This window comes from Panthera tigris, chromosome B4 (assembly GCF_018350195.1).
Source record: "Panthera tigris isolate Pti1 chromosome B4, P.tigris_Pti1_mat1.1, whole genome shotgun sequence".
Classification (NCBI taxonomy): domain Eukaryota; kingdom Metazoa; phylum Chordata; class Mammalia; order Carnivora; family Felidae; genus Panthera; species Panthera tigris.
The window spans coordinates 137,619,266-137,631,001 of NC_056666.1; the positions used below are offsets into that span (position 1 = coordinate 137,619,266).

Consider the following 11,736-nt stretch of genomic DNA (forward strand, 5'->3'; position numbering starts at 1 on the left):
GAATACAGATTAATCAACACACCAAGAACCAGGAAATGCCGACATTCTCCAGGGAGAAGACAAGGCATGCCCAAGCTGAGGTGGCCTGGATGCTGGAGGTCGGGTAATGACTCTCAACTTGCCCTTGCAACCCTGCTCAGCGAGGTACAGCTGAGATGATCGGAGAGACAGCAGTACTCGGGAGAGAAAAAGAAACCACCTGAAGGAAACAAATGGAGAATAGAGCATTAAAAGTACAGTATCTGAAATAAAAAGTCCACCGACGGGCTCAGTAACCAAATGGTTAGGATACAGCAAAGTCAGGGGAGTTGAACATAGGTCAGTAGGAATAATGCATTCTAAAGAACAGAGAGAAAAAGTATTTTTTTAAAACTTTATTTATTTTGAGAGAGAAAGAGAGAGAATAAGCAGGGGAGAGGGGCGGGGGGGTGGGGAGAGAATCCCAAGCAGGCTCTGCACCATCAGCGTGTAGCTTGACATGGGGCTCAAACTCATGGCCCTGGGATCATGACCTGAGCCAAAACCAAGAGTCGGACACTCAACCGACTGAGCCACCCAGGCGCCCCAAGAAAAAGTATTTCTAGAAAATGCACAGGGAACTGTGCTTCTGAGAATACGGACTAGGTGCCCTTTTCCCCGTGCCTCCTCCTGAGTCAGGTATGACAGATGGCAGGACTCTGGAGGGTAGGAGAAGAAGGGAGGCTCTGGGACCGTGGGACCCAGGGAGGGACCCAGGGAGGGACCCAGGGAGGGACCCAGGGAAGGAAATGGTGCTGAGTTCCCTGGGTTTTCCTTCTGCCTCACACATCTGGTTGAAGAATCCCGCGACTTGGAGATGCCAACAGGCACAGGCACAAAACTCCAGCAAAAGCCAGAGGACGAGAGAAAGGACAGAACAACAGCATGACAGGAAACTTCTAGACCAGAACGGCTCTACTCCAGGAAACACACAGAAAACACTGGCCCCACCTGCACACACACTAATAAAGGCTGACCAGGAGCCTGGACTTCCATGGAGGAGTTCACGAGGTCCCCCAGCGCTCCCAGCCAGGGTGATGTGAGAGAAACCCACGTAGGCAGCTGGAATGTTCATCCAGCCAGCTGGTAACAAGCCTCACTCCCCCAGGAGACAGAAAAGGAGCTGGACTTTACCTCCACCCGGCAGGAGCCAGGTGCCCTCGGCCTCCTTGCTGGGATGGTGTCAGAGAAGACACAGTGGGGAGTCAGGACTTTGACCACCCACCCAGATCGTGGGAGACCCCGTAAGGAGTAGTCGCAAGGCATCCCACCCCTCCCAGCCGAGGAAGTATCAGTGGAGGGCTGGTGGGGGGCGGAGAGGACTCCCACCTCACCGGCAGCAATGAGGGACCCCTCCTTGGTTGCCAACAAGGCCAAGGGGAACCTGGACTTCTTCCCCCACCTGGCAGTAACTAGCCACCTCTTCCCTGATGGAGCAGTGTCAGAGAAAGCCAGCTAAAAGAGAAGATTTAAATAAGATCCAGTCTCATTACGTCGTACAGGAATGTCCAGGTTCCAATAAAAAATCAGTCACCACGGTAAGAACTGGGAAGTTCTACAACTGAATGGAAAATGACAGTCGCTAGAGGCCAACACTGAGATAGCACAGACACTGGCAAGCACTGTTTGAGCAGATGAGAACATTCCCTGAGCAATTACACATGGAAAGCCAACGAAGGCCTACAAAGACTCGGCAAGGGAAGAAAAGATAAAAAATGAACCAGACAGAAATCTGAGAACTGAAAAATAAAAACACAATAACCAAAATAGAAAGCAGGGGGGTAGACTTGAACACAGAACGGAGGGACAGAGAAAAGAATCAGTGAACTGAAAGATAAAATGATGGAAGTTACTCAATTCGAACAACAGAGAAAAAGTTTTTAAAAAGTGAACAGAGCCCTGAGGACCTGTGAAATTATAAACAAAGATCTCATGGTTGTGTCACCAGTGTCCCAGAAGTATTGAGAGATGGGTTGAAAAAGTATTTAAAAATAATGGCTGAAAACTTCCCAAATTTGTAAGACATAACTTACATAACATAAAAGACATAACTTACAAAGAAAATCAAACCAAGACACATCACAGTCAAACTTCTGAAAATCACATCATAGTCAAAGAAAAAATCCTAAAGTCAACGAGAGAGAAACAGCACTTTACCTATAGGGGGAAAAGCAATTCAAGTGACAGTGCATTTCTCAGCAGCAACCATGGAAGTCCAGAAAGAAGTGACAAAATATTCTTCCAGTGCCAAAAGAAAAGAACTGTCAACCCAGAATCTTATACCCAGCAAAAATATCTTTCAGGGATAAAGGAGAAATCAAGACATTCTCAGCTAGAGGAAGACCAAGAGAACTTGCTGCTAGCAGACCTTTCCTGAAGAATGGCTAGAGGAAGCAGAAAAGAAAAAATATGGACGGATCCCTGAAAAAAAGAAAGAGAAACAATATGGTGAACAAAGATAAAGACAAATACAACAGAATTTCCTTCTTTTTTAAATGTTTATTTATTCATTTTTGAGAGAAAGAGAGAGACAGAGAGAGAGCACAAGCTGGGGAGGGGCACAGAGAGAGGGAGACAAAGAATCTGAAGCAGGCTCTAGGCTCCGAGCTGTAAGCACAGAGCTTGACATGGGGCCTGAACCCACAAACTAGGAGATCATGACCTGAGCTGAAGTCGGACGCTTAACCGACTGAGCCACCCAGGTGCCCCAACAGAATTTCCTTCTTTTCTTGACTTTCCTAAATGATGTTTGAGGATTGAAGATAAAATTGTAACACTAATGTGGTTCTAAATGTCCGCGGAGGGAAAAATCAAGACACTTATACAATAAAACAGGGGAGAGTAGGGTGATGCAGAGGTAAGCTTTCTATATTTTACCCAAACAGGTAAAATGACAGCACCAGCAGGCTGGGGAGAGTTACATTTACATAAACCAACACTGGAGACAACCACTCAGAGGCTACACAAAGAAACGCATTAAAAAAAAAACAATACAAATTGGGGTGCTTGGGTGGCTCAGTCAGTTGAGTGTCTGACTCTTGATTTTGGCTCAGGTCATGATCTCATGGTTCACAGGCTTGAGCCCCTCGTCAGGCTCCATAATGACAGCATGGAGACTGCTTGGGATTCTCTCTCTCCTCTCTCTCTGCCCTTCCCCCTGCTTATGCATGCGTGCATGTGCACTCTCTCAAAATAAATAAACATTTAAAAAAAAGAATACAGACTGTGTTCACTTCAGCAGCACATACACTAAAATTGGAACCAAAACAATACAGATATTTTACAACAATATAAAACTAATAAAGATGTATAGATAAACCAAAACCTAATTCTAAAAAAAAAAAAAAATTAAGTAATCCACAGGAAGGCAGGAAAAAGAAAACAGAAAAATGAAAATCAGAAAGAAAAACAGAAAACAAAATATAAAATGGCAGATTTAAACCCTAACATATCAAAATTTACATTAAGAAGACAGAGATTTAAAAACATGACTTAACTGTATGTGGTCTAAACTCACTGCAAATCTACCAATGGAACAGGTAGAAAGTAAAAGGATGGAAAAGACACACCATGAAAACATTAATCAAAAGAAAGTAGGAGTGGCTTATTAATACATAAAGTAGACCTCAGAACAAAGACAATTACCTGAAACAGAGAGGCATATTACATAATGAAAAAGGGTCAACCCCAAATGAAGACATAGCAACCTGAACATGTATGCATCAAACAACATAGCAGGAAAATACATAAGGCAAAAACTAACAGAACTACAAGGCAAACTAGAGAAGTCCAGAATTATAGTTGGAGACTTCAACAATTGATAGAACAATGAAACAGAAGATCAGCAAGGATATTAAGAACCAACCAACACCATCATCAACCAATAGGATCCATCACATTTCTCCAACACCCCCCCCCCCACAACAATAGCAGAATACACAGTCTTTCCAGTGCCACGGAACATGTATCACCATAGACTACATCACTCTGACACGCTCCTTTGTTCTTGTGCTACTTCAAACTTTGGTGGGGTGTAGGCAGGTTTGTGTGAAACTGGTCAGAGAGAAAGGAAATAGACCAATTTTGATGCCCAAGGCCAGTCTGCACAGGGATGTACCATTTCTCAGAGGGAGGACGGGCTTGCCGCTTACAGAGCAGGGCATGGTGGGACCAGAACCCGAGTGGGTGTGTTTCCCAAACTGCAGTATCGGTTCCTCCAGATGACTAGATCTGTTCACTTGTTTGTTTTGAAGGATAAAATATTTTTTGTCATCTGGATCAGCTGCTTTTACAATACATCACATGGTCATTCCCTGTTCACAAATAATGATTTAGAGCAGGGTCAGCAAGCTGCAGGCCAAATTCAGCCAGCTGCCTGCTTTTATAAATAAAGTTTTATTGGCACACAGCCACGTGAATTCACGCACACAGCATCTGTAGCTGTTTTTGTGCTAAACCAGCAGAGCTGAGGAACTGTGACCCACAAAGCCTAAAACATTTGCCATCTGGCCCTTTAAGAAAGCGTTTGGAGGCCCATCTTAGAGCAACAGATAAAAGTTAACCTTGAATAATCTCTGAAAAATTACCATTTTTACGACCACGTTCAGCTACTGACAATAACGGTGGCAAGGGCCTAAGGGGACACTTTGGGAAGGCCTGCTGTTTTCTGACATCCGCTAAGACTGCAAAGCTGCGCCCCTCTTCCTATAGAGGCTCGTACCCAAATCTGGATTCTTTTTTTCTGAAATAGGTAGAGAGGATTGCCATTCATTCCCTCTTCAGATAGACTGAGATTCCTCCATATCGAAATGTGCAGGTCACTGGCTTTATATAATCTGACCATCTGCATTGCTCGTGCCTTGGCAATGGGGCACAAATAAGATTTCCACAGCACACGCTGGGCGGGCATGGACCGCGGAGAATTTGTGGGCTTTGCACAAACTCTTCTGATTCCTAGTCACTCCCCATGGTTTCAAACCCACTCCCCTTCAGAGAAAAGCAAGGGCTGGCTCTTGTAAGCAAACAGAGCAACAAATCACTACTGGAAGCCCCCCCCCCCCCACCTTTTCCTGCTGGTGGGACCCGCTGTGTCTGCATCCCCCACCCCCCTTGCTGCTCAGCGGGGAGCTCCTGGAGAATGGGGTTCGGGGGTGAATCCAGAGGACACAGGATTCTGCCCTCCAGGAGAATGCAGGGGAGGAGACAAATACAAACACAAATGTAAAAAGCCCAACTCACCACACAAAGCAGAGGGAAATAACTAGCAGAGAGGTACAAACCGGGCTGTACGAAACTCAAAAGAAAAAGAACGCCGAAGGGCAAAGTACCAGCAGGGCCAGGCCTGGAAGGTAAGATTCAAACCCGGAAACGGGAAGGAAAAGCCTCTGGCAGAGAGAGGCGGTGCTGAACCAGAAGGCAGCAGGTGGGGTGGGGACCTTGGGGTCAGATCTGGAAGCCTTGAACGCAAGCCCAGCACCGGCAACGGGCAGCCCGTGGCGCCACGGAGCCGCGCACATGGGAGACCCTTCTAGAAGAGCAAGCACCAATGGCCGTCTCCGGCGTGGAATCAGAGGTCGCCAGAAACTTGGAACCGGGGCTCAAGAGAAGTCAGGATGCAGAGAAAGCACTGTGTCCGCGCGACGCCGATCACGCCGACCGCGAAGTCAGGGTGACTGTAGGAGTGAGGCTCATGAAACGGCCAAAGGCAGAAACCAACTTCACTGTCGGGAAGTCTGTTATGCAAAAATCTGGACCGTTAGAGAAGAAAAATTAAGGGGAGGGGGGTAGGAGTAAAAAATATTAACAGCATCCTAATAAAGAGAAGGTATTATCTTCTAAAGGATGAAAGACGGTTCGTTAAATACTAGTGTTCTTCCTTGAGGTAACTGATCAGATGTGAGATGGATGGGTCACGTAATAGATCATTTTAAGAAATACTTTCAAAACATCGCCAGATGAATCTCCCAAAGCGGCTCACACACCCGTCACAAGTGGCTCCGTTCTTTATGCCGCTTTGGCTTCAGTATCTACCCAGATGCTCGTCACCCAGCCCTGAATTGTTTACTTGTGTGAACGGCCTGTATGCGTTCTTTGCAATGGATTTTTAAAATCAATTTTTATACGTTTAAATGTTTTCTTGGGGAGCCTGGGTCGCTCAGTCGGTTGGGCGTCTGACTTCGGCTCAGGTCACAAAATCGAGGTTCATGCGTTCGAGCCCCATGTCGGGCTCCATGCTGTCAACTCAGAGTCTGGAGCCTGCTTCGGATTCTGTGTCTCCTTTGCTCTCTGCCCTCCCCCCACTCATGCTCTGTCCCTCTTTGTCAAAAATAAAAACATTAAAGTTTTTTAATGTTTTCTTAATTTTCACTGTCTATCATATTTGTTGCAAATATCATCCCCATCATTTTTTAAATTATGGAGTCTTACCAAAAATATTTAAGATTTTTATTTATTGAAATAATTCAGATTTTTCTGTAGGCATTCTGGAGTTCACCTTGGTTAGGGAGGTCTTCCCACATTCCAACACTATAACTTATCCTCTGTTTTCTTGGACTAATTTTTTACATGAAAATCTTTAATCCATCCAACTCTGATTTTGAGGAACTTTTACATTATCAATGAGTGAAAAGGGCATTTTGTAATGTTCATGTAATGAAACACTGCACGACAAAGAAAAATCATGTCTTTAAGATATGCCAGCTCTCTGTTCCTAAATACACACCCAAGAGAAAAGAAAGTATATACCCCCCCAAAAGGACTTTTATACAAATGATCAGCATCTTTATTCATGCAGCCAAACACTGGAAATGGCCCCCAAATCCACACAGTGAATAAACAAACTGGTTTACTCAGACAACACAGTATTACCTTGTGATAAGGAGGAACCGACCACTGATCATTGTGAGTGCAAAATGATTAAGCGAAACAAAGAAGCCAGAGACAGGAAGGGCACGTATCACATGATTCCACTTATAGGAAATTCTATTAGAAGTCAAATCCGTCCCCGGTGATAAAGCAGGGCAGAGACCGAGGGATGGGGCACAGAGGAAGGTTCTGGGGTGATTCGAAGGTTCTGTATCCTGATAGGGTGATGTTTCGGCAGGTGCATACACTGATCAAAATTCCCCAAACTACATCCTTAAAATGTGTGAATTTTACTGTATGCAAATTATACCTCAATAAAGTTGACCTTAAATATTAAAAAAAAATTTATTTTAATGTTTACTTATTTTTTTTGAGAGAGACAGAGACAGAATGCGAGTGGGTTGGGGACAGAGAGAGAGGGGAGACACAGAATCCAAAACAGGCTCCAGGCTCCGAGCCATCAGCACAGAGCCTGACGCGGGGCTCGAACCCATGAGCTGTGAGATCGTGACCTGAGCCGAAGTCTGCCGCTCAACCGACTGAGCCACCCAGGTGCCCCTAAATATTTTTTTATGTTTATTTACTTTTGAGAGAGACAGACAGAGAACGAGCCAGGGAGGGGCTGAGAGAGAGACACACACACAGGATGTAAACCAGGCTCCAGGCTCCTGGCTGTCAGCACAGAGCCCCACACGGGGCTCAAAGTCACGAACCACGAGATCATGGCCTGAGCTGAAGTCCAGTGCTTAACCGACTGAGCCACCCAGTCGCCCCAATAAAGTTAACTTTAAAAAGTCATATTTTAAGTGAGTAAATAATACTATAGAAAACATTCTACACTATATTTCCCCAGCTTTTCTTTCATGCATATTCACATAGACAGAAACACCAAATAGTATTCACTGCCTGAGGGTAAGACTAAGGGTAGTTTTTGTGTGCGTGCCTTTCTGTCTGTGTTTTCTAGATTTTAAACTTTCCGTAAGTGTCTGTGGCTTACCTACGTTTTGCCTGGCACTGCACAGGCAGTATTAGAGGCATACTTTATAAATACAGCAGTGACCCGACCAAGGAGCTCACCATCAGCCAGGTGGGGCCATTGGGAGGAAGGAGAGGGTTCTCTTCTCCAACCGTGGAGCACCAGCCGTGTCCACCCCCCACCACAACCCCCCAGGACACACACACACACACACACACACACACACACACACACACACACACTCTCCTGCCAGCCCTGACCCTAAGAGAACACATTCAGAGTCTGGGGGTATATATAACCCAGCTATAGCTACAGTCTGTTTCAAGTTCGACTAGCACGACCCCCTTTGACACACGAGGCCTCTGCCCGGTTTCCTGTTTTCAATCAGCTCCACTTCCGACCAGGCTGGCACCCAGGAGCACTTGCTCTCACCGCACGCGCCCTTAGGGGCAGTCCGCTCTGAGACCAGACAGCTCTGCCCCCCAATTCCCTCGTCCTCACCTCGTCCTCGTCTCAAACACCGGGCCACGGAGAAAAGAGCACGTGCCTGGATCAAACCCCCAGCTCCCTTTTGTACACCTTTTGCCTCTGGGAGCAATCAGTTCACGGCTTCCAGTTTTCATGCCTGAAAACAGGAGTGACAGGGGCGCCTGGGTGGCTCAGTCGGTTGAGCGGCCGACTTCGGCTCAGGTCATGATCTCACGGTCCGTGAGTTCGAGCCCCGCGTCGGGCTCTGTGCTGACGGCTCGGAGCCTGGAGCCTGCTTCCGATTCTGTGTCTCCCTCTGTCTCTGACCCTCCCCCGTTCATGCTCTGTCTCTCTCTGTCTCAAAAATAAATAAACGTTAAAAAAAAAATTAAAAAAAAAAAGAAAACAGGAGTGATATTCTCGAGACACAAGAGGATCGGGTGAAATGACCCACGTGGCCGCACCCCGCGGCCCTGACGCGGCTCCCCTCTCTGACCTCTCCTGTGGCCTGGTGCACGTCCTGACCCTACTGACCTCCGGCATGCAATCATCTGCCACGGGCCTGCTTCCCTTTTGCGGGCGCGGAGAAGCGAAGAAAACCCAACGAGCTGGCACAGCAGTTTCTGCGCTGCTCACCCAAGGCGGTGGCTGGTGTCGGAAAACAGCGACGGGAACAGGCCTCCTCCTGGAGGAAGCCCCCCCGGCCAGGGCGCCCGCAGCCCCGGCCCCTCCAGGGAGAAAGCTCCAAACGAGCCCGCACAGAGCGCCTTCACCCTCCGTAGATGCAAAACAATACCTCTCCCGAGAGAGAGAACCAGCAGCCAGCAGACCGAAGGCGGCACGGCCCCCACGCAGGCCCAGAGTCTGACCACCGGAAACCAGCTGGCGAAGGGTGGCTGGCGCTAAATGCAGGCAACGAGGGACTTCCCACCTGGACAACCCACGGGGGTGGGGTCTGTCCAGTGTCCACGCGGCGCTGAGGCTTGATGGGGCCACACTGCCAGTGGCTGGCGGGGACCAAGCTCACGTGTGGACCACCGGGGGGACAGTTACTTAGATGCCCCATAGCTGGGTCTCTCCGCGTGTAAAGTACGAGAACACCTGCCCGGCTGGGGCTGTGTGTGAACACGACACGTGTGGAATGGCAGCGCGATGGCCGCACGGAAGAGACCCATTCTCGAGCCCAGAAATGTACACAGATGCTCAAAGCCCTCGGGGCCGGGCCAGGCACCGTTAGAGCAAGACACGGGGCCCTGGTGGGTGGTGCAAAGAAGCCCCGGGGTGATACCTGATGCAAGACATTTCTCCCAGAGGGACATCAGTAAGATCACACAAGAGTAAACTCTCAGACACCCAGCCAGAGACAGGCTCTCTGCAGACAGTGCTTCCGGTGACCCCAAGGCCGGAAACCAAGTGTTGGCCATGGGTCTGAGGCCGCCCTTGACCTCGGCCTCGCCTGTTTCGGCTCGGCCCACCCCTCCTCCAACCCGTGAGCCTCACAACCTCAGCGTCAGGAAGCACCTGGAGCACCCCAGGGTGTCCCAAACTCTGCCCACGAGAGAATCTGCCACCCCCACCCCCAATAATCAAAACAATAAATTGCTGCCTCTTGTGCAGTGACTTCAGTGGACTGCAAGCCTGGACTCTGCTGCCCTCGCTCAGCTTACATGCCTCACGCACACCCCGCCCTGCTCGTCCCCCACTCCTGCCTGACCAAGGCCAGGAGCCCCGGAATCGAGCTCCCTCCGTTCACTCTCAGTGGATCCTTTAAGAATGTTAAGCCGGATAAAGCCCTCACAGCCAAAGAGGAGTCCCATGTCAGCCCCTGGGATACCTTGGGCTGACATCCACCTCCCGCCTGGTTTTAGGGCCCTTACTCTTCTTCCCACCTGGACAACCTCTCCCCCAGGTGCATGGGTTTCTCGGGCTCTCTGCTCAAATGCCGCCACCTAAGTGAAGGCTGCTGGCCCCACCCATACCCCGGTGATGGGCCTCCACCGGCCGGGGTCTTCTCCTCAGACACACGTGCCCCTGCAGGTGCACCCCTCTGGCTTCCTTCCAGGGAAAATGACCCACTGCGGCAGGGACTTTTCCACAGGCACTGAGCCAGGGCTAGGATACCACCGCACCCTCCCCAACAGGCCCCGGATAAAACTTGCACAAGAGAATGAATGAAGTGGAACACACCCACACTGGCCAGCCCGGGTTTCTGGGCCTTGGAAGCCTCCCCCTTCCCACTGTCCAACACAGCCCTCGGTAATCCTCCTCCTCCCTCTCGGGATCAAATGACATCTCATTAAGCCTCTGCCCTCCCTCTGCCAGCAGACAGCTCTGCCAGCGAGCCCCTGGTCCCTTCTCCTTGGGGAGAGTGTCCCCTGGGCCGGGTGTGTCCTTTCCATTTTTATCCAAATTACACTTCTCCGAAAGGAGAAGGCCTCTGAAGGTCATGTGTCCAGCCCGCTGTACCAAAACCCACTCCCACCACGCCCCCCCCCCCCCGCCCGCCCGCCCCAGCACATCCCAGACGGAAGGCCCCGAGCCCTCTCCTCCACTCTCTACAACAGCAACCCCCTACCCTGCAAGGCTGCCTCCCGGGTTTGGACCCGGGCGAAAGAAAAGCGTCGGTCCTTGGGTTAAACCGAAACCGAGCGCGGCGCGCCGGCGCCCCTCGGGATCCATCCGTAACCCATCTCACCCAGAAGGTGCCCTTTGGATATCTGCGGGCCCGTCTGCGCGATGCGGCCGCGATCGGGAGACGCGTCCCGGGCCGCAGCCCTCCCCGCCGGGGTGGCATCCGCGCGAGGGACCAAGGGCGCCGGGTCTCCGGCCCTCTCCGCCCGCACCGCCCCGACTCGCCCTTTGTCACGGGGTCCCCAGAGCGCACAGCCCCCCCAGGGCGCCGGGACGCGCCCCCGCCCCCTCCCCGGCCCCCCGCGCCCCCCCCCCTCCTCCACGCCGGACCCGCGGGCTGCGGCGGCGACACTCACCCGCGCCGGGGGCGCCGGCTCCGGGCCCCGGGCTCCGCCACCAGCGCAGCAGCGCCCGCGCGGGGTCCAGGCTCACGGCGCAGCGCTGCCGCTTCACCCACAGCACCGAGCGCAGCGGCTCCGCCGCCCCCATCGCGCCCGTCGCCCGCCGGAGCCGCCTGCTCGGCCGGGCGCGGCGCGGGGCGGGGGCGCGGACGCCGAGGGGCGCGGGACCGTTAGCGGCCCCTGGAGCCCGACCGGGTGGCGGCGGCGGCGGCGGCGGCGGCGGCGGCGGCGGCGGCGGCGGCGGCGGCGCGGGGGCGGGCGGGGCGCGCGGGGCGGGGGGCGGGCGGGGCGCGCGGGGCGGGCGGCGCTGCGTCACCTCGTACGCAGGGCGGCCGCGGGGACGACGAGGGGGCCGGGCGGGGGTGGAGGGGGCCGGGA

At 51.5% G+C, this 11,736-nt stretch overlaps 1 protein-coding gene across 1 annotated transcript in view; it reads right to left on the bottom strand.

The window, feature by feature from the left end:
• Window positions 1-11,477, bottom strand: part of CERK (ceramide kinase) — a 47,938-nt gene extending 36,461 nt beyond the window's left edge. Inside the window, exon 1 of the mRNA XM_042993556.1 lies at window positions 11,314-11,477. Within this exon, the coding sequence (XP_042849490.1) occupies window positions 11,314-11,446 (133 nt within the window). The 5' untranslated portion in view covers window positions 11,447-11,477. The remainder of the gene's footprint in view (window positions 1-11,313) is intronic.
• Between the last annotated feature and the right edge of the window lie 259 nt (window positions 11,478-11,736).